The sequence below is a fragment of the Gasterosteus aculeatus genome, chromosome 10, assembly GCF_964276395.1.
Source record: "Gasterosteus aculeatus chromosome 10, fGasAcu3.hap1.1, whole genome shotgun sequence".
NCBI classification, from domain to species: Eukaryota; Metazoa; Chordata; class Actinopteri; order Perciformes; family Gasterosteidae; genus Gasterosteus; species Gasterosteus aculeatus.
In genome coordinates this window covers 15,657,857-15,683,878 of record NC_135697.1, presented here as the reverse complement: position 1 = coordinate 15,683,878, position 26,022 = coordinate 15,657,857, and the positions used below count along the sequence as shown (strand labels likewise).

Sequence of the window (26,022 nt, the reverse complement as noted above, 5' to 3'; positions counted from 1 at the left end):
CTCAGATTCTGGTAAATAGAGAAATTCATTCCCACACTAAGTCAGTGTGCATTAGAGAGGCATTAACGTGTGGTTATGATATCATCGCATGCATATTATATCCTAAAGTCTTCAAACACGGCGCTCGTCCTCTGCAGCTCAGTCCACCTCGCTGCTCCTCGCGCAGCCAAAATCAAATTAGATAGCAGTTTGTCATCTTTTCATGGTAGTGAGCGTCGAGCAATCCAAGAACAGAAAGATCAATATCGCAAATGAAATAAAGCACTTGATGTTCTCCAGCGGAGATGGCACTCGCGGAGACAGACGCGGCGCTTGGCATCGGCGGCGAGGCTGCTGGCATCGGCTCCCTGGATCAGCTCTGCAAATACATCCGCTGTGGTTTTATTACCAGAGATTACCCGATAGATGGAGCGGCGGCGTAGATGGAGATGCCCGAGTCCGCCCCCCCCCCACCCCCCCCCGTTAACCCAGTTCTCTCCTTTACAGGTCGCTCGAAAGGTGGATCCGACACTTCAGCTCAATATCGGTCCCAACACCTGGAGTTTGGGATGCATTGCACAAGAGGAATCAAACCAGTTAATGAGTCCACAGGAAATGTACAGTTCAGCCGCAGCTCTGTGGCCTTTACCAGCGGTCTATCGTTAGCTGACTAGTGACAAAGGTTGTTTCGATTCCACAGAGAAACTTTCATCAAAAGAAGGAAGAGAAAAGGTCTCCATCACTTCCTGCTCTTATGCTGTTATGGTGCCCCCAAAAAAAAAAGGTTATCTCACCGTATCGACAAGCCCAGCTAGCAGGCGGTGACGAGTTGGTAATTAGCCATAAAGAGTAGGAAACTCCAGAGAAGAGCTTTGCTGCGCGTTAGAACACGCTGTTATCGCTTTCTCTTTGACTGTGGTTAAAAAAATAAGAATAAAAAGGATTGTGGCTCAAACGCACGATGAGAACGATCAGCGTTTCCGCGGCTGCAGCTAGAGAGCGGCGCTTTGAGCAAAACGATCACATGGCTACGCGTCGCGCTGATGCCTCCATGTCAGACGAAGCTGAGCTGCAACCTAAAGGCTGGCGCATGCGTCGTTGCGTCGACGCACTCGTTTCCATTCATGGTTCTGCGTGTGTTGCATCGCCACTGCTGCTTTTCATCGCGGACACATTTGTCCCGTATTTTCCTCCACAACTTTGTGCACCTCTCAACCGGCAAACCGGCGTTTGCGGCGATCTCCCTCCGTGAATCCAACCCGCTTCTACAACCCGCTGATGACGGCTTGTATAAGCGCTCATATTTATTTTCCCGCATTTCTTCCCGACAAAAGTTCTTCAATCCGTTCTCTCGTAAACATTCTTCGTTTTAATAACGGCGCTATCGGGCTGTGAAAGCGGAAATGTGAGACTCCGTGAAGGACGTAGTCAGCGGACCAATCGCAGCCTGGTGCGCTGCGGGAGGCTAGAAAAATGGGTCGACAACAAAAAGACACGCAAGGGACACGCAAGGGACACGCAAGGGGGTCCTGCGTCTGCGTCGCCGCGAAAACGCAGAAGCATAAACCAGGCTTTGGGCGAGAAGTGGACAACGTAGCTATTTAAAATCTATACAGTGTAATTGCAAAACAGGGGTAACTTGACTTGACTTCTTCAAATTCAAATAACAACAAAAAAAAAGACTCGCTCACGACACACTACTGAAGTGCAGACTTCATCGCTGGGCGTACGACGTAGTGGTCAAACAGTGGCTGCTGTCGTCGGACGGGTCACTCACCTCCCCAGCGCACCTTGCAGCATTACCTCCATTAAAGATACGGGGCCTCCTTCCTGTGACGGCCTCCGCGACAAACGACTAGTTATGTGTTTCACTTTGACCCGTCAAACGTAGGAAAAGCTAAAGACGACTTAAGATCTTTTTTTTCTGTGGTCCGGGGAGCTTGAGCGTCAAGCGTTGGCTTAAAACGTAAACTGTCATAACTGGTACGTGGAAGACGCCGTGATCCAAGCTCGGCGGGACAAATCTCAGGCGCAGCGGTTAGCGGGAAAAGGGGTTTCGACCGCGAACTCGACTCCGCGCGGGGGATGTGAAACCAACAGCACTATTTTGTGTTTGTCGAATAGACGCCATTTATTTTTCCTTTTCGCCTGTGACGGCAACACGACTGTGAGAAGAGCAGGAGGAGATCATTAAGCTCTTTAAAGCCCTGGCATCTGTCTCCTCGCGTTCCGACATTTTTTTTTCCTTATTGAAGTTTGACGTAAAGGCTAAACTTGTTTTTCTCTTTCTGTTTGAACTGACCCAAAGTGCCCTCTCTCACATGAACGAGGGGCTTTATAGGCAACGCATGTGCAGAAATGCTCTAATGAGTTCGGGAACTAATTATACAGTTATGTGATATTTTCCACATTTCTTTTCTAGAACCTCCATTACATGACTGTCAAAAGTTTAATTACAAAAGGAGATTAAAATGATTTCACGCTGATCAAATATTAATACAGCGAGTCCGATCATTTTTCTTGGCACCCATATTTCTTCATAATAAGTTGAATGAGATTCTTTTTCTGGCTATATCGTTTGTCTGCAGGAGACTTGACCTCAATAAGAGCGGCAGCCAATTACTCAAGATGACGTTTTTTCATGCTGAAGAATTAAATCTTCTAAGTTCAGTAACTTAGACCACTTCTCAACAGATGGCACGTTTCTTTGTTTGTTTGTTTGTTTTTCTTTTACAGGATGAAGAACACGAGGTTCTCCTCACGGCCTCGGACTCGGTTTTGGGCGGCGCAGTGGAAGGTGCTTCTGGGCCCACTGGGCGTCGCGTGGCGGCGGATGGAGTTGCAGTAAGAGATATCGCTGAATGGGGCGAGACATCGATACGCACCCAACTCCTGTTTCCAAGCACACACACCGAGAAGCATTGTTCACTTTCAGCCTTTCACTTTGAAACTGAGGCTCCGCCAAGAGTGACGCACGGGTGCTAAATTTAGCGGAGAGAGTCGGATTATCACCAAGACAGGAAACCGAAAGGGATTATTCCACGATGTGGTTTTAATTCGAGGTGGTTAATTAGGAAAACTTTGAACTGTGAAGGATTCATTCCAGATTGGAATTTCATTCACACCTTTTCTGTAGATCTCTTATTATTCTCATGACCTGATGATAAGTCGGGTTGTTGCACAGCTAGCTAGCTAACATTGGCGGCTAATGGTAAAATAAAAGTGACATTACTGACTAGATTTTCTTTATAAAAATTAGATAAATGACATCTATTCAGGGCCTTATATTCTGTCTTTACTGATGAGTCATTCTAAGCAAATATTGCACATATAGAACTTTTTACTTTTCTCATCACAAGCTTAAATAACAGTAAATAAATAGTTTAAGGATTGAAAAGGACTAAGGAACAACTCTGGAAAGTCGCTGCAATGAGATAAAACAGCTTATCAGTGATTATGAATTTCTAGTAGTGAAAAACTGATGAGAGTAAGATAGCCGGTCCCCGCCTTGCAGTCTTTATGCTATGCTAAGATTACAGTCAGCTAGCTTTCGTTTCCTATTCAGCAGACAGGCGTGAGAGTGGTGTTGATTTTCTTATCTCACTCTGTGCAAGAGAGCCAAAGGTCAAATTTACCCAAAAGGTCAAGTTAAGGCTGACAATATTTGAGGCAATTCCACCACTTCCCCCCCAGCAAAACAACGTGCGTCGATCCATCACTGGAAATAGTCCCCTGCAAACGCAGCACCTGTCTTAGAAACCTTCTTTGTATTTTTATAAATATGCAGCTACGTTTGTGACCATACCTTTAGGGCTTACATCTTGAATAGGAACAAATGGGTTTAGTGCAACAAACAAGGTAGAGCAACTGCACTATATATAAAAAGTGTAAGATCCGTATTCCCGCCGGACACGCACACATCGCACCTTCTGGTTACTGCGCTGCAAAGGCAGCATGTGGTATATAATGCATCACTTAACATTAAATATTTGTACGGTTTCCCTATCTGCTGTGGTTAGGGCTCAGGTCAGCTGCAGATTATCTATGTCGAGGCATAAATTATAGAAAATGTGGGGAAGCTTTTAGTGTGCCCTGTTGCTACGCGAACGCGTCCGCAGAGGCGGATCATGACAAAAAGAGAGATGTTGATGGAGGGCTGGAGGGGCGGTTAGCAGCAGGCGGCGGGGGGGGGGCTGTGCTGAACGGGCAGCAGCCAGGCTGATGGATTACACCGGCTCTCTCCTGGGTAAACGGACACCGCCGCCCCCTCCCCTTGTAACGACGTCTCAGCCCGTATCGTCATTGAAATGTCTCCAAAGATGGAGGTGAACATGCAGCCGAGGCACTTAATCGGAGAGGCTGCGTTCCCGCCGCGAGCAAGTGGCTTCCAGAGGCCTCTAAAAAGAGGTTTTTTCTAAACTAAACCTGATATCAATTTCGCAGGAAAATGACCTGCGCACCGACAGCGATATCATCCGCGAGACAATCCAGCCGCATCGATTCAGTCACAACTAATTGCCGGGAATGATGCCGGTATGGTTTTCATACATATTTCCCATCTCGTTGTCATCTTTCTGCGGAGCGCCTCCTGTGCCGTGGCTTCACGGGACGCGACACGGCGAGGCCTGTGCCGAAAAAAAAGGGTCACGCCGCTTAAGAGCGCACTCTGCCTAAATAAATAATGAGGGATGGGAAAGCGCGAGAGCAAAGCAGCGCAAATTAAACACACACATGCTCCTTCACGTTTCCTCTCATGGTGTCGCCGTCGAAGGCGGCTCGTGTTTCACGGCGACACCAAACGAGTCCTCGGGAAGCCCCCCGGTGTTTTCTCAACTGCCCGGTCGTTGAAGCGGAGGAAACCCCCCGCAGCCGGGGCCCCCCGTGCTGGACGGCGGGGACACGAATTAGAATGAAAGTCACCGGAGGTGGAATTTTACAAGGATTTGTCAATCGTTTCCTCAGAAGTCTGTCTCGAGGCAAAGGCTTTAAATTAGGGATGAAGCATTTAATAATTGCAACATCATTGGCACAACACGTCATTTTAATAAACCATTTTCATGAAGAATCATGAACACTTCACTGGGACTCTCGATAATAGTTAAATCTCTCATAAACCAGGCGTGTCACTAACTCCAGACCGGTACCACGCAGACGCTGGAGTTAAGATTAGCTTTAAGCAGAGCTAACCGCTAACAATTAACCAAATTGGATTTGATTTTGTTATGATGCGTTCATGCTCAATTCAGTAAAAACTATCCATCAAAGAAAAATTTGGCCGGTGTTCAAATCCATCCATCTTCAAACCGCTTATCGCTTATCGCTTATAAGGATTTTATGACATATCCCATTGACATATCACTTCGTCTTTGGACAAGTCCTTTAGTGACACAAACGGACTCATTCATTTTGAGCCTCTCTTAAAAAAAAACAACCCTCTGCTACTTTGACAGGAAGCTCTCCGGCGGTCAGAACCTCCGTCTACTCTTCCCCCATTCCAAGTAATTAAATCAATCGCGGGTCCTTAGCCTCGCTCTGGGCCGCCGATTCCGTGTTGGCTGAGTCACCCGGCGTGCGCTGCCGAGCCCTCTCGCCCGCGTCCCCGGGAAGCACATCAGACCCGGGACTTTATGAAAGAGGACACTGCAGACCAGATTAAGGGGAAGAAAACGAGGGAAGGCAATAAAAAAAGAACAGGCGCCTCTGTGAGGCTCAGTGTGCTTGCTCAAAGCCCGGAGCGGAGGCCGCTCTCGTCCCGCGGCCTCTTACGCCTCTTTGTTCTGGTGGCCTGAAGCCACGAGTTGCTCGCGGCCATGAAGTTGCGAGGAAATCTGCAATCAATCATCCTGCACGGGGCTTAGCAAGGAGATTTGTTCACCATCTTTATTAAAGATATTGAATTACCGAGCGTTTTTTATTTCCATTTGTCCAGCGGATGTCTCGTCCCTCCTTCACCCCCCCCCCAAGAGGCGATATGTGCGATCAAGTAACCGGCAACCTGATGGAGGAGAATGACTCAGTGTTACCGGGTCGGCCTGCGAGATTAAGGAAATGAAAAAGAGTCCACATGGTTATTCATCCTCTCAAAGTCTCATCATCGACCGACCACCGCGGGGGGGGGGGGGGGGGGGGGGCGCGTCGACTCTCAGCACCTGCCTCCTCCCGGCCTCGCCGACCTCACCTGCGACCTCGAACAGCGTGCCGGTGGAGGGGATTGAAGCGGTGGGGGAGCGAGGCGTGGAGGGGGGGGGCCCTGCTGACTGACAGCTGGCGTGTGGAGGTGAAGAACCCGGGGTGGATGTGAGTGGATGTGAGTGGAGCCTCTGCACCTCGAAAAAAGTTAACTTTGCGATAGTTTTTTCTCCCGAGCAATGTGTGCTTCTGTCTGTTAAACACACGCTGCACAAAATAGCGACGCAAAGACGCGCGCGGCTCTCGCCTGCAGACGCTCTTCCCTTTTTCGACGTCTCACTTTGGGCCTTCTTGGCTGACAGACAAACACTCAAACGGATCTCTAACTCGGGTGGGCGGTTAGCTTTTGTACAGGACACCGACGTTTGAGGCTGAGCCGCTGCGCCGACTCCTCCACACCCCTGAAAGCTTTCTCCCTTATGCACATGAATACGACCGGTACGCCCGCCGCCTGTTGGGTGGCATCCATTCCGCAGATTGGAGTTTTTCAGAGGCAGATTTACTTTGGAAGCAGATGGTCGGGTTATCTCAGAATATGCGGGAGGCAAGGGAGGAGGAGGGAGGGGGGGGGCAACGCATTTTAGGGCGCTTTATGAGTTAAATGTTAAAAAGTACAACAAACTGTTTTAGCGTATTTTTTTCAGGAAACTTCTCCGTCATTCAGAGCTGCGATGTGTCGCCTTGAGTACAGAATGGAAAGTGTGTCCTTGCTCAATATGAGCAAATTTGCAAACGTGTCACTCAGAGGGCTTTGAATAGTCTTTTCTCCAGCTGCACTAATCAATATTTGTACATTAGTAACGGATGAAATGGTGATACATTCATGTGGTGGGAGGAGGCGAAACAGAACATTCTGGTAAATTCATCACGCAGTGTGGAATAAGGATTTTATTTATTAAAACAGACTAAAGGAGAGAGCAGAGAGTAAGGGAGGTTTTAAGCTGCACTAATCAATATATGTATTTTCCTAATGGATTCAATGACAGGGCTGTGTGTGTGTTGGAGTAAGGTGAAACATAATATACTGGTGAATGAGTGGAATACGGTTCAACTGAAAGAAAAACTAAATGTCAATAAATCAACATTTGTATACAAGCAATGGATTCAATGATTAAAAGAGAAGGAAAAGAGGGCTGCTGTAAATATCATATATGTACGATCATTTGTCCCGCTGTATAATCAATAATCCCAAAAGGGCAAAAATGTGACCATTATTTTGTGCCCATTGATGGTTTTAAATATAAAATGACGATCCTTTTTGCAAAGACACACAGATGTTCCAAAATTGTGGATGCAGTCGAAGGTTGAAAAGCCAGTAAATGGCCTTTGAGCTAAGATGATTTGTCCTCCAAGCACCTCTACTAAAAAATAAAACAGTCATTTTTTTTCTAAAAAGACTTTATGAGGTAACGGTGACCACAGCTCCCCTCTTCCTTCCTGCGAGGACACCCGTTCTAAAACAGCCACCAAGAAAACAACGCTAAAGTCCTGCATGAGCGATACGGCGAGCTGCGGCGGATCAGAATCTGGAGCAGCCTCGACCAACAGGAGCGAACGTGCAGGCTGACACGGAACCTCCATCTCCCTCGGCTGCAGCCGCTGCCGGCCTGTCAGGAAGATGAAAACATGCCTGGGCTTCATTCGGCGCTGTGGGGATCCTGTGGAGGGAAGGGGGGGGCAGGTAGAGCTAATGGACTATGCGCTGGGACGCGGTGGGGCTGTCGACTCAGCAACGCCGCCGGCTGTCTCGCTCACGACAGCGTCTCCGAGGCCACTGCGGGCAAAGAAAAAAGGGAGCGGGAGCCGTCACCTCCACGCCCAGGTTTCTGCAGGATTTACGATAAACAAAATCAATTCTCGGGGCAATTACATTATTTTCGAGGCCGCCGTATAATATAACGGATAATGAGGGCTTCTTTTTTTTTCCTACGCTGCAAAAAAAAAAAGATTGAGATTTTTCTGATTCCCGTCATGCAAATTTGTTTTATTTTGGAATACTGCGTCTTTACTTTGGGGGTGAATCCTCACCAAAACGACCAAACAAGATGGAGTTTTTGGTTTTTTTATATGTGAATGTGAGTGTCGCCTGCGTACAAGCGTGTGTTTGCATGCCCGTCCATGTAATGACACATTTCTGCCGTGAACTCGAAGGCCGGATCCATCCCGAGCTGTCATTCCAGCACAGTAATAAGAGAGATGCTGCAGCCGCGCTGATTGACAGAGAGGAAATTGAAGTGTCACATGAAACACGTTAACCGTATTCCGCTGCGCGTTGTCACCCGCTGGCACGCCGCTGCGGCGCGGGAAGAGGGAAAAAAAACAACAACAGGAGGCTGAATTCAAGTGGAGGAAAATGTGAAATAATGGGGATTGTTTGTTTCCTCAATTACTCGGCGTCTTAACCGGACGCTGAGACGTCGCTGTTTAAGGCCGGCGCCGTGGCTCCGGGGGGGGGGGTTTGTCTGACAGTAATCTCTGACAGCGATGCTGATTGTCAGACCCGAGAAATAGAACAAAGGCTTTAAAAATGAGAAAGAGAATCCGTCAGTGGCTTCGCATCCTCTCCGGGACGGACGGCCCGCGGAGCGGCGCCTTGGAGACGTCTGAAAGGGCCGCCGGCCGCGCTGCCCCGTCGTTAGCGACAGGGCCCAAGTCCGGGTCCGAGTCCGAGTGCTTTGAAGGTAGCGGAAGCTGTGTTTGCGTGACAGTTGAAAGGGAAAACTGTCCATTAAATGGCTGGAAAAAAAAAAAACCCGGGTGCGAAAGGCGCCTTTTAAGCACACATGCCGGCTGTGGGCAGGTGATAATGGGGAAGAATCTCAGCAGCTTAAAGGTCACGCGTGTGTCACGTGTCTCCAGGTGCTGCTCAGTGAAAAATGTGGGGGTTCAAAATGCACAAACAACCTAAAAACATTCAGGACTCTTTCAAATTTTTTTCTAAAAAGTCCTCTGTGAAGATGGACGCCGTGACATCGAAGAGACGAAAGAGAATTCAGTACCAGCAGGAAGGAATAAACAGGAACACCATCTATTGTACGGTTACTTCAAGTTATTTCTGCGCGTCTGCGCCGAATTTTCTCATTTGAAGAAACTATGTCGACTGATAAATTTGAAAATAGCCGTTGATCGAGATCCAAAAAAGCTGCTTCTAAATGCAATTATGTTGCTCTGCAGTGCCGGAGACATCATTACACAAGTTGTGCTTAAAAAAAAAGAACACGGTGCTTTGTTGTAATTGTGTTGTTTGTCACTCTGCTTCCGCCGGAGCTTTAAACAAATAAGACACACGAGCAAAACAACTCACAACCACTGTGCAGCAGCAGTTCGACAGCCGATGCTGAATAAAACATCTGTATGTGCGTGTTGGTGTTCCCCCTCCGCACCTTTTAGTGCCGCTGCTGGCTTTATGTTCAGGAAATACGAAGCCAAGTCTCCCCGTTTCCAGCTCCGACTCCCCGAGAGGCTCTTACGCATGCAGACCTGTGGCTGCACAGCGTTTAACACTACGGAAAAGGTTCTGTGCTGAATGGCCTTCACATCTGGGGAACCTCGCCGTGCTCTTCATAAGTCCCAAATCCCAAAACCCAACCATGTGCTACAGGCCTGCTGGTGGACAAGTCTTTGAAACGAGACTTGGAGCATTAAAAACATCGTTGCTTTATTTGGAGTACTATATAACTTCCACCCTGAAGAGCTCGCCCCCGGCAGACGTCTCGCACTGCTTTGCTCAGAGGAGAGAGAGAGAGAGAGAGACGTCTCATTAATTATGTCTCAGTTGAAATATCAGTCCGGAGCTGCCGGCCGTTTGACTATAAGGCAAAGGCAATAAAACCCACGTGCGGCGGAGCTAAACGAGACAGCGCGGGGACGGAGCGCTGAGGCTTAATCAACTCCAGGCTAAAGTTTGGGCCGAGTTTGTTCGTTTTTTTAAAAGGAAAACGCTGTGTCTTTGCATCGGCCCGACTCCACGTACTGACTTCATCAATAAACATTCCCTACATGTCAATCATTGAGAAGGTCACGCTCCTTTAGATGGATAAAGTAACAGCGGTTACCAAAAGATGAGGACTGGACCCCCCCCCAGCCAGACAGATAGACGAGAGACCCGTCTGCAGAAAGTCAATGTCTGATGCCAGCGGAGACGACAATATTTTTGCCTTTGTGCAAATTGGAGAAACATAACCATAAATTTGCCAGCGGCCGATCAATACGGCTCAGCCAAGTCCTGAGAAACGTATCCGGAAGAAAACCATTCGATAACTGGGCACAGAGACGGACCGCCGGGCCTGCTATTACTCTTCCATTACCAGCCACAGGTCAGCGGGCCGCTGTGAGCGCGCCGGAGACGGCCGGTGACAGATTCGGCCATTACGGCTGGCGCCGATGTGTGTACCTGGCAATCAGGCGGTGTTGTTGGTGCAATCGGGCCCATTCGTCAGATGTGGTCCATTAGAGCGGTTCCCGTTGCAAAAGGGCGGCACCGCGGCCCTCCGCTCGCCGCGTTCAACCGTCTCCGGCATTTCATCTCCTATTGCTCACATGACGGATCATCGATCCAGTGAGTTGGATTCCCAATACGTGAAAAGATCGAGTGACTTTTTTCCTTCGAGTCGTATTCTGAAAAAACGCTTCTTTGTTTCACTAGAGCGACAAGGTGACCACGCTTTAAAAGCCATGTTCCCATCGTGCACGGCGGCATCTCCGGAGACCCCGCTTAAATACGGGACTACTCAATCATGACGAGAGGAACGCATGTCGGGATTGAAATGGGTCAGGAGATACTTTAAATAAATATGATAATGAGGCGGACGCCGCCGGTTGCCAGGGGGCGTTATTTGTGATACGTGGAGAGAGCAGTAGGTAGATTGGAAGTTAATATTACTGCGGCGAAGAGGTGGCCTGAGCGGAAAGTGGTCCAGCAGATGGGCCGTGTTCTTCTGCTCTGCTCTGTGTGTGTGTGTGTGTGTGTGTGCGCGCTTTATTGCCGGTACGCAAAAGCTTCAGCGTGATCACAAAATGCAATTATCCTCACACGGCGGCTCGTGTGATATCTGAAGGACGTCGCCCCTCATTTTTTCTTACGAAAAGCAGCAACAAAATAAACCTCCCCCCCCTTCACAGGAGAACCAGCCGTTTGTGTTTAGGCAACCAAACCACTTAAGATTAGGAAACGATTTTTAGTTTTTGTTAAAATAACTAAGAAAGTTCTGTTACATCAACGTTGGCTTTTTGTTTCACATGGGGATCGAACCGCAGCCTCCTGGCTGAAAGATTTCCATTTCAAACAACACCAACCCGTGAAAGGAAAGCTATACAGCTCCAGAGTTGAGTTATATTCAGGTTCATTCGAGAGGACGTGAACGAATTAGATGCATCTCGTAAACAGAAACAAAAGGGAAATCTGCAGAAATGCCTCGCCTGCTAACTGGTTGTAAGGTCATGAGAGAACACGTCACGGCAGTTAATCCTGAAGGAAGGAAAGGATCGCCGAGGGATGAACGGAAGGTGGCTCTTCTCTCACTGTGCGATGGATCCACGACACGCCGAGCGGACATCACGTGGACATCACGTGGACGTCACGTGGACATCACGTGTCCCCCCGGGCTCAGAGACAACGTGCAAGGGAGCAAAAGGAGGGACGTCACTTTCCACGGGGGGGTTGATACGTATTTGAGTAGGCCCTGATATCTGGCTTTAGTTACACATCACATATTGATCAGCGATGGGATCCTACCTGAGTGGCCCACAAAGGGCCGCAGTGTAATGACATTTTCATCTTTTCATGTATTCTTATGCAGTAAATGAACCACTAGAACACGAGTTAGAGACCTTGTGCAATTTTGAGTCATAGGATTTTCATATTTTCTGCCCTAAAAAACAAGAAAAAGACCAAACATAAGATGATGATTAAGATTGTGATTTGTTATTCATTATGTTGCATTAACTGTAAATCGAACAACAGCACAGCAATTAATACAATAGGTGCTTTGGTTCTGTTTGTGTGAGCAGATGCTCCGGTAAACATAGATAAGGCATGCGGGGGGCTCCCCCGTGTTTGTGTTTTGTTTTGTATATCAATGCACGTTCCCTCATTGATTTTGAACATAACGCTCCGTGTGCATGCAGCTGTTTCACTCGTGTTACAAGGTTACAGCTTCTTTGCTCGTGCTCGCCACCTGCTCTGGCGTTTTCCCCCCCGTCAGCTGTGGACTCGCGGTCGCACCTCTCGCTTCCGTGAGATTTCGACCTGCTGCCTTAGCCCTCGGACCGTCGGCGCGGGACCTCCGAGGCTCACCAGACCCCCCCCCCCCGATCGGCCCATAAAGAAGCGCCCCGCTTCCCGTCACTGAGGCTCCCTGGGTCCTTTGCTCTTATCAGCTCCTCCAGGATGAGAGGCCGTCGATACAGCAACCACAGAGAAGGAAAAGCATCCCTCCTACTCCTCGTATCAACGCGGCTCCATCTTCACGCACACAAGCAGCGCCGGTCAGACAGCAATTAAAGCCTCAGCCCTCCGGTGCAGGAGTGGGCGCGAGTGAAAGAACCACAGATCCATAAACTTGATTTTCTATCCGTTCGCCTCCTGCAGCCTCCCATCGACGCGACCGGCTCGGGGAGGCGTCGTCTGTGTGGACTGCACTGCTCGCTGTAATTACAATCATCTTTTCCAGAGATGCATTACGCATGACAGAAGAGAATTGGGCCGTGATACCTGCGGTAGCGTCACGAATAAATTGCTGCAGCCGCAGTTATTGGAGCTTTATAAATATCTCTCTGCGACAGCGTCGCTGTGCACTGCAGAAAGCGAAAGATGCATCCATCCCGTTATTAAATACCACAATAGGGAGTTGTTCGTTTGAGATGCTTAAAGGACGAGGCTGGCAATTGAAACCAAAAGCCGTCAATCTTTACTACAAAACACCGCCTGCCAAATGTGCTTCCTCTGAGCCTTAGATCTTCATTATTGTCCTAAAACGAATGAAACACGTCAATGAGCCACACGGTTAAACCGGGTGACATGATCCGTCATTACCATGAACACACACAAACTGTAGCTTATTCAAAGTCGAGCCTAAACACACTGAGCCTCTGCTGTAAATACTCACCAGCGTGCCAAATGTGTATTAATCCACAGCTCCAAATAAGCTCCGACAAATGCACCATTTAACCCTGTTTTTGCTTGTTTTTTTGGAAGCTTTTAAGGAAAATCCTTCGTAAAGAGGAGAATGTATAGCAGTTGATCAGGTTGGATGGATTTACCTGCTCAATGGAACCAACGAGCTTGAGGCCAAAGACAAGAAAGACCGATAAAGATGGGTTTTGCCCGTTAAAATACTGAATATAATGGTGAATGCAATTTTACCAAATTGAAAAACAAAAGCGTTGTTTATGGGTTAGTCTGACCTTGTTGAATACTCACTATATTTCTATGTAAGTCTGAACGTCAACTACTAATTACTACATGGACAAACTATAATTACTATACAACCAATGCCTCTTCGGTATTAAACAGCCTGCAAATAACAAGAAATCTCCACGGCGCTGCCAGAGATTTCCCCCTGCAGAACAGCTGTCGCTTTCAAATAAAGGTTTGCACAATTAACACTCCGATGTGTTGCTTTTGAGAGAGCGGCGCATTCCTCGCAGTGCGCCGCGAGGCCTTTTGTTTTTCGACGGGGATAAACTGAAAAAGAAATGTAAAAACCAGACTCCGTAAAAAGCTCCGAGCCCTTTTTCTGTGGACTAATGACGGCCGCGGAGCGAGACAGAGACGTAACGAGCAGGCAGCCAGAGAGAGAGAGAGAGATCCACTTCCAGGTCAACATTTAACAAGCCTCTTATTGAGCAAATCCCGGGTCAAACTTTAACAAGAGGCGCCGCCAAATGGCAGCGCTAAGGAGCGCGTGTGAGCCGCCGGTCGGGCTGTCGAACCCGACAGCAGCGACACAACAGAATGAATTTATTACCAAGGAGATGGAGGATAATTGTGCTTGTTATCGGGACCGTATCCGACGCGACCCCTTGTTTATGGTTTGCCCGTTCGACTTGATGAATGTTTTACAGCCAATTGCGACAGCGGTGGCCTGTTGGCAGACAGAAAACAATAAGAATGCTGCATCTGCTCCGTTAATGGACGCGAGGCGATGAGATCATTCAGTAAGTGGAGCGCACGACGGGCCGCGCAGCGCTTCCTGCTTTCAATGACTTTGCCGGCATGCCGGTTGATCTGGGGGGGGAAAAGGGGGCACAAGAAGCGGCGGTGCGTGTTCCTCAGCACTCTGAGCACGATTGAGCTTTAACGCGGCGCCCCGAAAAGGCTCCAGGAGAGGTCTCTCGGCGCCGGTGGTAAATGAGCGTCCATCCCTCTCTGTCCCGCCGGTGCTTCGCAAGAGAACTTCTCCTGCTCCACAAACCCAGAAAATGCACTTAACTCTCTATTTACTGACATTCCACCACCGCTCGCCGATCACGGATTCATGGCCACCGCCGCCAAAGCCTTGTTTCCTGTTTCCAAAAAGATGATCCCAACCGTCCAGGAGGTTTTATTTTCTCTGCTACATCTGTGTGAATTACTTCATTTTCACTAAATGTCCAGCTGCGTATGAAGGTGTCCATCGTGAAGCCGACAGTGGTTCCCAAACTGGGGGGTGCGGCCCCTAGAGGGGGCGCAGCAGAGCTCTAAGGGGGGGTTGCAACTTCACCACCAACCCACACAAACACACAATACAAAGTGCAAAACGGCACGAAGAGAGAGAAGGAGAATCAAATAAAGAGATAAATAAGGTCGTGCCAAGATGGACACATCTGTGACTGGGACCAGTTACTGCAGTTTGACTTTATCATTGTGAGCTTTTGATTGGTGAAAACTACTCCGGTGAAGACTGTTTAGTCGTCAGTGTGTTCTTGTCTTGCCAAGCATCCGACTCACAGCCGAAATAAAAGGACAAAAATGGGCATCTGAATTCTCAAAAACTCTACAAACTCTACAAATTCGCTCAATAACCCTTCCGAGGAAAAACAAAAAAAATACATTTAGGTTATGATCTTAAAACTTGGCTCCACGCCACGGTGATGTTTGACGGGAGCTCCGAATCACAATATTCCTCCTCCTGCAGTATTCGCCGAGAGTGTTGGTGACTCGCAGCATCTGTTTATAGAGCAACAGACTCAAGCTGACAACTCTGCCAGCAAAAAAAAAAAGAAAGGCACGAGGTCCCCGGGCTTATCTGGGTGGAGGTGTGCCGCGGCTCCTCGGCAGCAGCAGCGAGGTGGAACGATAAACATAATTAAATTGAGTTGGATTACACAAAATGGATCGGATCAGTTTGGAGGGCGGAGGGAGCTAATCCAGTGCAATCCACTCCACAGAGGCGCCAAACACACACAAAAAAACAAAGAGGAGGGCAGGTCTCGGCGGAGGACCGCTCCGACGTCAAACATCTACTCGGACCGCAGTGTTTGGTGGAGGAAGCAAGAACCTGGCCCGTGAATACGCTTCTTTTTCTCTGCTCAATTTTCAGCGAAACACCCTCATCGTGTAGAACGTTGTGGGCGTGAAATGCGTTTGGCTTCGTAGTCAGAGGCTTTATTGGCGTAAATATAACATGCAATAAATTTACACCAATCTCGTTGTTAGAGGAGGTGGGAGATCACACTTGTCTTCCATCGCGGCATTAATTATAGTCAATAAATCAAGAGCGAGTTGTGTGGCTCCCTGCAGCTTCTCGGTTCAAGGAGACGAGCTTCACGCCATGAAAGCCGACAGTGGCGCCGACAGCGGCCCCCGAAGTTTCTGTGTTTTCTTTTAACTCATCTGAACTTTTTTTATTTCTCTGCGACAGCATTCCCATATAACCCCTTTTTTTTTTTCCAATTCCCGTTCCATTGCGCGCCTCCATTTTTTTTTTGTTCCTCCCCTCAGATTGCATTTCCCCTTTTTGTAACTGACTTTGGTAACAATCCCCTAACAAATAACCTTTCCCCGGGGAGACGGACTCTTACTCTCTCCGCTCACCCCTCTGCGCCTCCTCCATCCCCGCCTCCCTTTGTCTCCCTGCTTCAGGCGCAGTGGACAGATTGATACAGTCTGGGGCTTTTCTTTTGCCTTTTGAAAGTAATCCCGTGTAATCCCGGTCTGTCAGCGCCGCGCGGCCGGGCAGCGCCGCTGAGCAAACGATATCTTCCAATAAAATGAGGATTAATGGATGCATAAGCGATGCAAGGGGGGAAGGCCGCGACAGAGGACACGTCGTTGAGAGGTGATGACTTGATGAGTGTCGCGCTGCCGGATCAAAAAGCATCACGGCCTTTACCGTACGCTTTGATAAGCGCCAATCTCGCTGTTTGAAAAAAGAGAAACCGCAATGCTTCCAAAAAGACATTTTGATTGTACGGCTGCTTTAGTTTTTGACGTTGTGTAGCAATTGAGAACCTTTGGCTTTGTTTAATTCAAAAATATAAATCCAAGCGTGAGGTATGGGAAGAGGTCGGCGTGGCGTCGGCACCTGTAACCAAAACAAAAGACCCAGCGGCGCCGGCCCCTGCGTGAACTCCTCGCCGGCGACGTGGAATATCGGCTTACAGCAAATATGCAGTTTGCATAATTGAAGCCGCTCCCGGGGCCGGCTGCTTTAATTGAGGGTCTCCTCTTGGACAGCTGTCCTGCAGCGGACCGCTCGAGGCAGCCCTGAGCATCGGAGGAGGGAAGCGGCGCAGTGTGCGGGATTCCCAACGTGAGCGCAGCATTTGTTCGGGAGCAGCGCGCTCGACGTCGGAACTCGACAGCCGCCACATTAAATCAACGGGTGCAGGTCCGAGGGCGAGCTGCGGGGCAGGTGGGGGCAGGTGGGGGCGCGCGGGTTGGTTGTGTGCTGCGACGTTGTCAGGATAGCAAGATATCTGGACTCCAATTCTAAAACAGTTTTGTTGTTGTTGTTTTCGGTGTCTCGCTCTCGAAAAATACAGCCGTGTTTTAATTCTACAACCTTCCCTTTTGTTTAATACGATACGCCAAACGTGCATCATTGATTCATGTCGTTTCCTGTTGCGGACTAAAATACTTCATCTGTTTTATTTTCGGGTGGAATCAAATCCTTTAAGCAGACAGGTAGATCCTGACAGATAATCTGACTTCCTTTGGTTGTTTTCTTTATTCACATTTATACATTCACACTGCGAGCGACTAAAAGGACCAGAACGACCTTGCGTGGCCGACGGGGACGGCGCGCCGCTTCCTCCCAGCACGGCTGTCATGTATTTGATCATTTGTCATTGGCAACTGTTTGTTTGCAAGCAGAGGAACAGGAATAAATCATGTTAATACTGCAGGTTTGACATTGTAACTCCAGTAAAGGCTGCTGAGTGCTGCACGGGAGCTAAATCACCGCAGCACTGGCTCGTTATCGCCGCAACAAGTGGGAACGTGCAACCCGGAATCAATGCGGCCACGTGACCCGACGCGCCCGCTAACGAGATGCTGTTAGGTTTTATGAGGGGGTTTGTAGGGGGGGGGGGGGGGGGGAGGGGGTCTGCCTGTGTGAGTCCTGGCCTACATTTCGCCCCTGGACCCCAGTGGAGCAGAGCCGGAACACACGCGGCGCCACGCGGCGGCTCGTCTGAATGCAAAGCGTGTTGCTACTGGAGCCTTCCCCCCCACACAGTTTACTCGCAAGTTGGTCACATCGGCGGGGTCAAACAACCGGTCGCCTGCCAGGCCTCTGGAGGGGGGGGGGGGGTTGCGTCTCCTCCTGGCTGCGCGGGCCCAGCATGGCGGCCGGACACGGATCCACAGATCATTACCGCTATCAAGCACTGTTTCCCAAACAAAACGATATCGCTGCCTTTGATCACTGCTCCCACTCGGGGCAGAACTCGAGCACGGCTAAAAATCACCCCCCCCCCCCCCCCCCCCCCGCTCCCCCTGTTTGGATGATGAGATGGAATTGTTTGAATTAACGACGGGGCATCAGGTCTGAGACGAGGATGCTTTGCCCCCCACCTGCTCAGTGTGTGCAGATGATGTAGGTGTTGCTGTTGTTGTGACGTGAGGGAAGCCAGCAGTTCATTCAATGCAAACGTCGGGCCGGGCTCCTGCTGTGCAGGATCCAATTAAAAGCACCAGATACGCACGGCGCCGTGGTTATTGCGCTACAGCCGGGCCAGAGGTCCTGAAACATTCAGAATGCGCCGCACGCTGCTCCCATCTGATGCAGGCATTCCAACAGGCTGTTGTGGACGCAACGCCCCCCCCCCCCCCCCCACCCCCCCGTGGACGTGCGTTAGTGTCGGAACACGGCGATTCTACTCCGATGGAACAAGTCATCAACATGTGATGAGCAGAATAATCAGAATTGAGGCTTTTCACATTCCGTCTAAACCGGTGGGGGGGGTCAGACTGATTTTAGGTAGGGGGGGGGGGGGGGGGGCACATACTGTCCGCTTTGATGTCACGCGAGCCGGGCCAGTAAAATCATCGGCGATGGTCCGGTCCAGCAGGGGGGGTCTCCTGCCTGGAGGGACGCTGTGGTCGATCCTGGTCTCGCAGAGTGAGACCTCCAGTGGACGTTTTGGGACAGCAGCTACTTTTAGAGAAATACAATTTATGTCTTTCTATCATTTTTACGCTTCGCACTGCAGTTTTACTGTTACTGCGGTAAGTGACAAGCTAATGTAAATGTGAGGCTGTTTTCTGCACAGCACCGTCACACATTCCACCCTTTGTCAGGACTTGGAGACGTTTTCTACATTTTGCATTGGCGAAGACAGCTAAAGCAGCCCAAGGGCTTCGGGTATCGGGGCCCGTAATCGGTGAGATTCATTTTTATTTTGTTACTGCCACAAAATTTAGAGGTTAATTTGAATTCTAAATAATAAATTAGCAGCCCCAAAATGTGAAATTACTGTTCCCAAGGTCAAGAATTAACCTAAAATATAAAGTCAACAAATCTCATGAATGAGCCTTCCTTGCTGCTCCCCTTACCGCCCGCGTGCTGTAGCAGCGGACAAATGCACACACCAGATGCATTTCATGCCACCCGACTTGTTTTCATGCCTAGAAGCCCTCCATTAGTATGCTGCGCAGCATTTCTCCTTCTGCTGGTCCTGCTTGTCTCTTATTTTGGCTAAGGATATTTCCTCCAGCTCCCGGCGTCTGCAGCTGACTGCATGAGGCCCGTCACGCGGTTCAGAGATATGGTTCTTGTGGGATAACGGCTCCACCAATGGCCCGGACTTATCAAAGCAGCGCGCCTCGTCCCCGAGCCTCCGACACAATGCTCCCCTAATTTCTCCTGAATGGAAGCCCCCCCCCCCCCCCCCCGGACCCGGAGTAATCTCGTATTCGCCGTTTGCACACAGTTACTCTGTCTCTCTCCGTTCCCTGCATCCCCTGCCAATTGCATAAGCGAGTCCAGAACTCATCAGCGAGATGGCAGAAGAAGTGCCCTATTAAGCTGCATCGTGTCCCATCTGTTGTGTAAGAGAGAGATAACTGTATTTACTGTTTTGGAGTTGTTGAACACTGTTTTGGCCAAATTTTGTGCACCGCAGAGTTTCTGCTTACTCTCAGAAAATGTCACGGATTAATTCTGCCGCTCGCGACAAAGTCCAACTGCAATCTTTTGCCCCCAAGCGGAAATAACTCAAACTAACTTTCCTGGAAGGTTTATACCAAGAGCTTGTGCGAGGGGGAAACGATTTGAAAACACACAGGAAACATTTAGTGTTTGCGTTTTTTCTGCCTTACGTTCAAAGTATTTCATCGCTTTCCTTCAGTTTTGGGGAATAGCTAATGTTGGCAGTGACTATAAATACCTGCTGACGTGTGGAGAAAGAACACTAGAAGAGCGGCTGTGATGAAAGCGGTTGTCCACGAGGAACATGTGGCGAATATGTGCTGTTAGAATAAGAAAAAAGGCTCACCTGGACTTGAGTAACAAAAGCAGCTGATAAGACAAAGTGCTGGAGTGAAAACGCAGCATCATCGTCCATATGGACTGTGAACGTAGTGCACATGCATCTGCTCCCTGCGCGACGTGTTAACCTACGACCCGTTCCCAGAAAACGACACCTCGGCGGGCGCCGGATACCACCGAGGCCATCACATCCGAGCGACGCATGCGTTTCGTTTTGCACGTGGCTAAAGTCAAAGGTTGTATGACGGCCGGCTCCCACCGACTCCACCGATTCACGCGACAGCGGAGGACGTGCCACATTGTGGTCTCCTGAGCGGGAGGCCATCCGAGGACACAGCGGGAGACTCTTTTAGGTCAGAAACACTCGACAATTTTCGAATATGATTTTTCTTCTTCATCGTTTCATTGTAAACTAAATCTTTTACTTTGAGTGGCCAGAAGACAAGAGAGGCGAATCCAAGTATGTTACACACGATAGATAACGATGCAGCATCCAAGGGCTTAAAACATAATGCACAGTTGATGCAATGATGAAAACAAACAACTGTGTATTGGTGTTGCATATTCACAAGGTCACAGTCTATGCAGAAAATTAATTCTGTCTGTCACCAAACTAAACTCCAGTCAGTAAACAACATTCAAATGAAATCCTGCCTCACTTTGCAGGAGCCCCATTGGAACCACTTTAGGGACCCCTCGAGGAGCCGAGTTTGGAAGGCATCAGCTGGGAGGGACACGGCTGTCTCAGTGAAAAACATCTTGCTGCAGGAGCACCACATCTGGGGCGGTTGAATAGAATTAGTTACAGTGCAGCAGGACTGTTTACAGGCTATAGCAGTCCATGTGTGCCCCCCTTAAAGCCAGACACAGCGTGCCAGGCTCTACACAAAGCCCACGAGTGGTACTTAAGGAGGCACTTGGATGCCATAGCAGTGCACTTCCTCACATGAGGGGATCCACGGGGAGAGGGTGATGGGGGAAGAGGAGGAGGGGGGGGGGGGGGGGGGAGTGCAAAATTGTGTCGGCATCAAAGCACAGGGCTGTGCAAACGGATTAATTAAAGCGTCCGCGAGCGCCTCTGCGTGCTCCATCCGTTCAAAATGCAACTTCGGTCACGTCGCCTTCTTCAAAGGCGGAGACACATGTAGATGTGAATGAGAGTGGGATTACGCGTGTCTGCATGGGACACGAGCTGACTGCAGCCTGCACGCTGCGGGGGGGGGGGGGGGGGGGGGTTAGAGGTGGATTTCCGTGGATGTCCTCTCATAAACTTTGCAGGTGCATTCTTCAGTCAGACCCCCCCCCCCGCCCCCCTACGCAGGGCACATTGCTGCATGCCTACTAAAAGGACCCCGGCTATTTAACAGCAGATTGTAGGACGGACCCAGACGCCTCTTATTTATATTTACATACAGCAAAACTGCTTCACGTCACTCCAGCTGTGCACCGTCGACGTTTACCTTGATCCAGCAGCCGCAGGGAGTGCTGGAAAGACGGATCCAGCGTGTCCTTCTCTGCCATGAGCTCCGGCAAGTACTTCTCGCTCTCCATCTCGTGCGGGGCTGGGGCTTCGGGCTCCGGGCGCGCGCCTCGAAACGGGATTCAAGTCAATATCGAAGACAAAAAAAGGAGAAAAAAAAACTTGCACAACGTCCACCACGCGGCTCCGAGTTGAGGCCCCCGCCGCCGCGTGTTTGTTTCTCTGTGGAGCGCACTAGGTTGTCATCCGGCGCTATCGCTGCGCGCACACACACACACACACACACGCACACAAAGACACGCGCACGCGCAAACAAACAAACAAACAAACGCGCGGGCGCGCGGGATGGGTGGATCAAACGCGAGCGGGAGGTTTTATCCCATCGAAGTGTTGCTCAGCCCGCAGAGTCCCGCTGCGCATCACAGCCGCCGGTGGAGGTTCCTTCTCCTCTGTGCAGCGCGCCGCCGCCGCATCCACTGCTCAAGGGTTCGGGGGCGGAGGGGAGGTGGGAGGGAAGGAGAGGTGGGGGGGGGTGGGGGAGGGGGGAGTGGGGGGGGGGGGGGGGCGCTATTGGTCGCCGTTTTCAACCCGTGAAAAGGGGGCGGGGCGACACCACGGAGCTGTCCGCGGTGCTGATGCCCCCCGTCGTCGGCGCGTCATTACTCGTAAACTTTAACCGCGAACAAAGGCGGCGACTCGCAGACACACAGCCCGGGGAGAGTGCCGCCAATGATGGCAGCATTCAAACCGACCGAGTCTGTTTGCCTGTGTGTCAAATAAATAATACATACACAACCCAGCTGTGCAACCCAATGGGGCTCCCTGTTTTGTTTTGTTTTTTTCCGAAGAAGCAACACAAAAATATCAGAACATCTGCGTCTGATAAAAAGCTGGACGTTTTGGATGCTTTCACCGTTGAAATTGTTCACGCCGTTCTACATTATGGTGTCTTCATCGCTAGCCTTCGCCCTAAGAGGGGGGGAAAAGGAACGTTTAGCCAGCAAATCAACGTTGGCATGTGCAACATATCCTAATTTAGTGGTTCAAACCGCCAGATTGAATTCGGGGGATGAATTAACAAAAACCCTCTCACAGGGAATCCAGGGCCTTTTTCGTGGCCCTGGATCTCTGTGGCCCTTGACCAGTTGTCCAGAAAAGGATCTACTAAGACGTTAACACCGGTCATATTTCAAAGCAGCTGGTACAGTAAAGTAACTGGAACATCTCAAGAGGCTACATAATTGCCTCTCTACTCATTTAAGTAATTGATTAAGACCGCGTGACTCCTTAGGTTGCTTTTCCTTGTTAGGACAACCTGTCAATAGTTCTCCAGGAAATCCATTCACCTTCTCATAGGTCAAGCAAAGCGTTTCTCCCGGGCGTGTGTATGAATTCATTAAATCAGACAATCCTGTTGTTTATAAAACACACGCCGCAGGAAGAAAAGAAAAACGCCAGAGACCAACTTGGCTGGTCTCCAGTTTTGTAGCAGATGACAGACGGCGACACTCGTTGTCATTGAAAGGCAGATACAGAGTTTATCCAGACAGCGGATATCGATACTATAATAAGAGTTACAGCAACACATCGGCTTTATCAGACATCTCGAGCCTTTCAGTTCCGGGAAGCGTACAATGCATGCTAAAGTGTCTTTGTGATGTATTTGGCATGTTTAAAGGCCAGCAAAAACAGGATCTGTATACAAGCTTCATATTCGTAAGAAAATGTGGCAAAAAAAGATAAGGATTCTGTCAATATTTGTGGAGGTTGCTGCGGCAGCCTCAGGTGGGCGGCTATCTGTAGGCTGATCAGCACTGGTTATATAATTGAGATGAACGTTTCTATTTCAATAACTTGGAGAAAATGTGACCCGAAGGCCAAAACCGAGATGGGTTTGTGTGTATTCATCAAGTTTCCATTCTTAGTGAACTTTGGAATGTGCTATTCTGCTTTTGCTTGATTTGTGCTCTAGAATAGTCGCTCCCGGCATTAATGATGTTGGATTGTTTTTTAAATATATGAATATATACATATAAATAGTGTGCAGGGACAAAAGAATAGTTGGGAATATCACAGCTTGCTTGTTGAGGTCTGCAGGTTGAGAGGTCAGTCATGTAGAATCAGGTGCAGAATTGTGACGTTGTGTTATTTGCAAAAACGTTTTTTATTAACAATCGATGTTTTCAGATCCTCCAAATTGCAGCCGTCTTTCTATTCATATAACTTCCTGTCTCATGGTTGCTGCAGTTTGTTTGTTTGTTCTCCGCAGATTCTTTCTGGACTTGTGTGTTTATGAGTGATTCACCGCAAAGAGAAACGCATTATGCATCAGCTTACTTTTTAATCTCTCCGGCAGACCATTAAAAAAGCGGCTCAAATGCACTAATCCTCTATTCAGAAGAGCGACTTATTTATAGATATGCTTGCCATCTGTTGCGTCCCGTCATCGCACCCAAAACCTCACGGTGTCACTGATGTTTGAATCAAAGGGTCGTGCCCCTCCGTCTTCCTCAAGACAAATTCGCTAAGCGACGGCGATGCATCAAGTGTCGTGAAATCACGGTGACCGGGGCAACATTTTTTATATGTATATGTGTATATATATATATATATAAGTCACAGCCGGCAACAAGGGCAGCGGGCACCGGCGTAAACAAAGCCGTGAGCGATGTCGTGTCAGGTGGGCGTAAGGAACAGGAGACCAGTGGGCCGTTAAGTTGACAAAGTGTTATTTCCACCATTAGAGAACGGCTGCCCCCCCCCCCCCCCTTCCCCTTTCTTGCCCCTCAGCCCGCCCGTGCAGCGCCGCGGGGCGTCATATAAGGCCCGTGCAGCCGTGCCGCCAGGCCCGCACACTTCTGCACGCACAGTCAACGTTTCGAGCGAATTCTTTGTCAAATCCCGACTGATTTCAATGCAAATATTTGTGTCTTTTGCAAAACTGCCTTCTGGGCCAGGGGGTGTCATTGGGGCTGTTGTCGCCCCGAGGAATATTTAGACCTCCATGTGTCACAGAGAGGACGCAAACTGGCGTGTTTCTGCTTTGTTTAGGTTAAATGGCATAATTACGGTGGCAAATCAGGAGCACTTTAACGCCTTCATCCTCCAGGGCTGCGTTCCGCTGCCAGGAGAGTGGCAACACTGCCTCCCTGTGACCGCGTTATTTAAGAAGACATACGGAGTTCATATGAGAGAATAAGGCTTTTTAAGTGTTTCTGAAAGTATGATCCTACTGGAAAGTTGGAAATTAAACCCTATTGGAGCGTTATCATATTATAAAGGTTTGATATAAATGGTGCAGTCTGTGTTCAGCTTTGTTGGTTACAGTGATCCAAACACTTCGGGTTGCTCCTTTTTCTTTATTTAGCCCCTGTTTATGCGTGTTTGAAAGCAAAAGCAGTTTTCTACACATACTTTCAGCATAAGAGCGGAATTAAGGACAAAGTCTCCTCCGTCTTTTAGAGTACTCTTAACAAAGCTGTCCTTTCATGATATTGTTTCCCTCCTTATGCAGCCCAACAATGCTCCTTCACTCACTAAAGGCACCTTATTGTGCCTTCTAAATGGAGCGCTCACATCCACTAAACAGCCATTCAACAGAATTATACTGCCAGCGCCAATCCATCAGGTACATTGATCACGCATCGCCGGCTGTGAAGTGCAGACTGTGGTCTCCTCTCCTGGAAGTGTTGTGCAAAAGAAACCTAATGAGAAACTGTCAGCAGTGCACAGGTAAACAAATCAATGGCACCCAGCAGTGCTCCCAAGGTCGAGCCACACACACACACACACACACACACACACACACACACACACACTCCCCCTCTCAGACCTGAGGTTGAAGCCGTAGCCGAGACTCGCCGTGTAAAGGCTGCTGTCAAGATTTGACTTTCAGCAGAGGAACAGGGTTCAAATGGGATTACCTTCTGCTGCTTTACCTTCTCATGGCATCATTTTGACATTTTGGGGAATATGGTTATTTTCTTGGATGGAGATGAAAAGATTGATTCCGCTCTCTACGTCCGTTGTCTATGAAGCTGAAGTCGGCTGATTAAACTATAGCGGGGAAAATGGAAAGTCAGCAAAACTACCAGCAACTCTAAGCCTCACTTCTCTTTAGCCGTGTGCAGAACAATCTATTGGAAAAATTTGCTCTTTTTTTATTGTGATTACATAAACACAAAGTGTGGCCTTTAGAGGAGCCAGTGGTGCTAAGCTAACTAGCTGGTGGCTCAGCAAGAAAGGAAGAAAATATGTTTACCCCAAATACCCCAAACATTCCTTTAAGGTGCCAGAACGTAGGTCCCGATAACGTCAATCATTAGACATTTTTTAGGTTAGAGTTGGGCTGTCAGGGTAACCGGCCAGGAAATGCATTTAAGTCAATGTAGTGTCCCTAAAAAGTCACGCAAACCTGTGTGTTTTTCTGTCTTACCGAACACTAATAAGTCCAATTGCACT

General features: G+C 49.1%; 1 protein-coding gene across 2 annotated transcripts in view; it reads right to left on the bottom strand.

Moving 5' to 3' along the window:
• khdrbs3 (KH domain containing, RNA binding, signal transduction associated 3) overlaps positions 1 to 22,251 on the bottom strand; it is a 66,977-nt gene extending 44,726 nt beyond the window's left edge. For both annotated transcript variants that reach the window (XR_005713262.2, XM_040188910.2), the window contains exon 1: positions 21,542 to 22,251. Coding sequence is in view for 1 of the 2 variants with exons in the window: in XM_040188910.2 (XP_040044844.1) it covers positions 21,542 to 21,632 (91 nt within the window). In the remaining variant the exon portion in view is untranslated. The remainder of the gene's footprint in view (positions 1 to 21,541) is intronic.
• Positions 22,252 to 26,022: the final 3,771 nt, after the last annotated feature.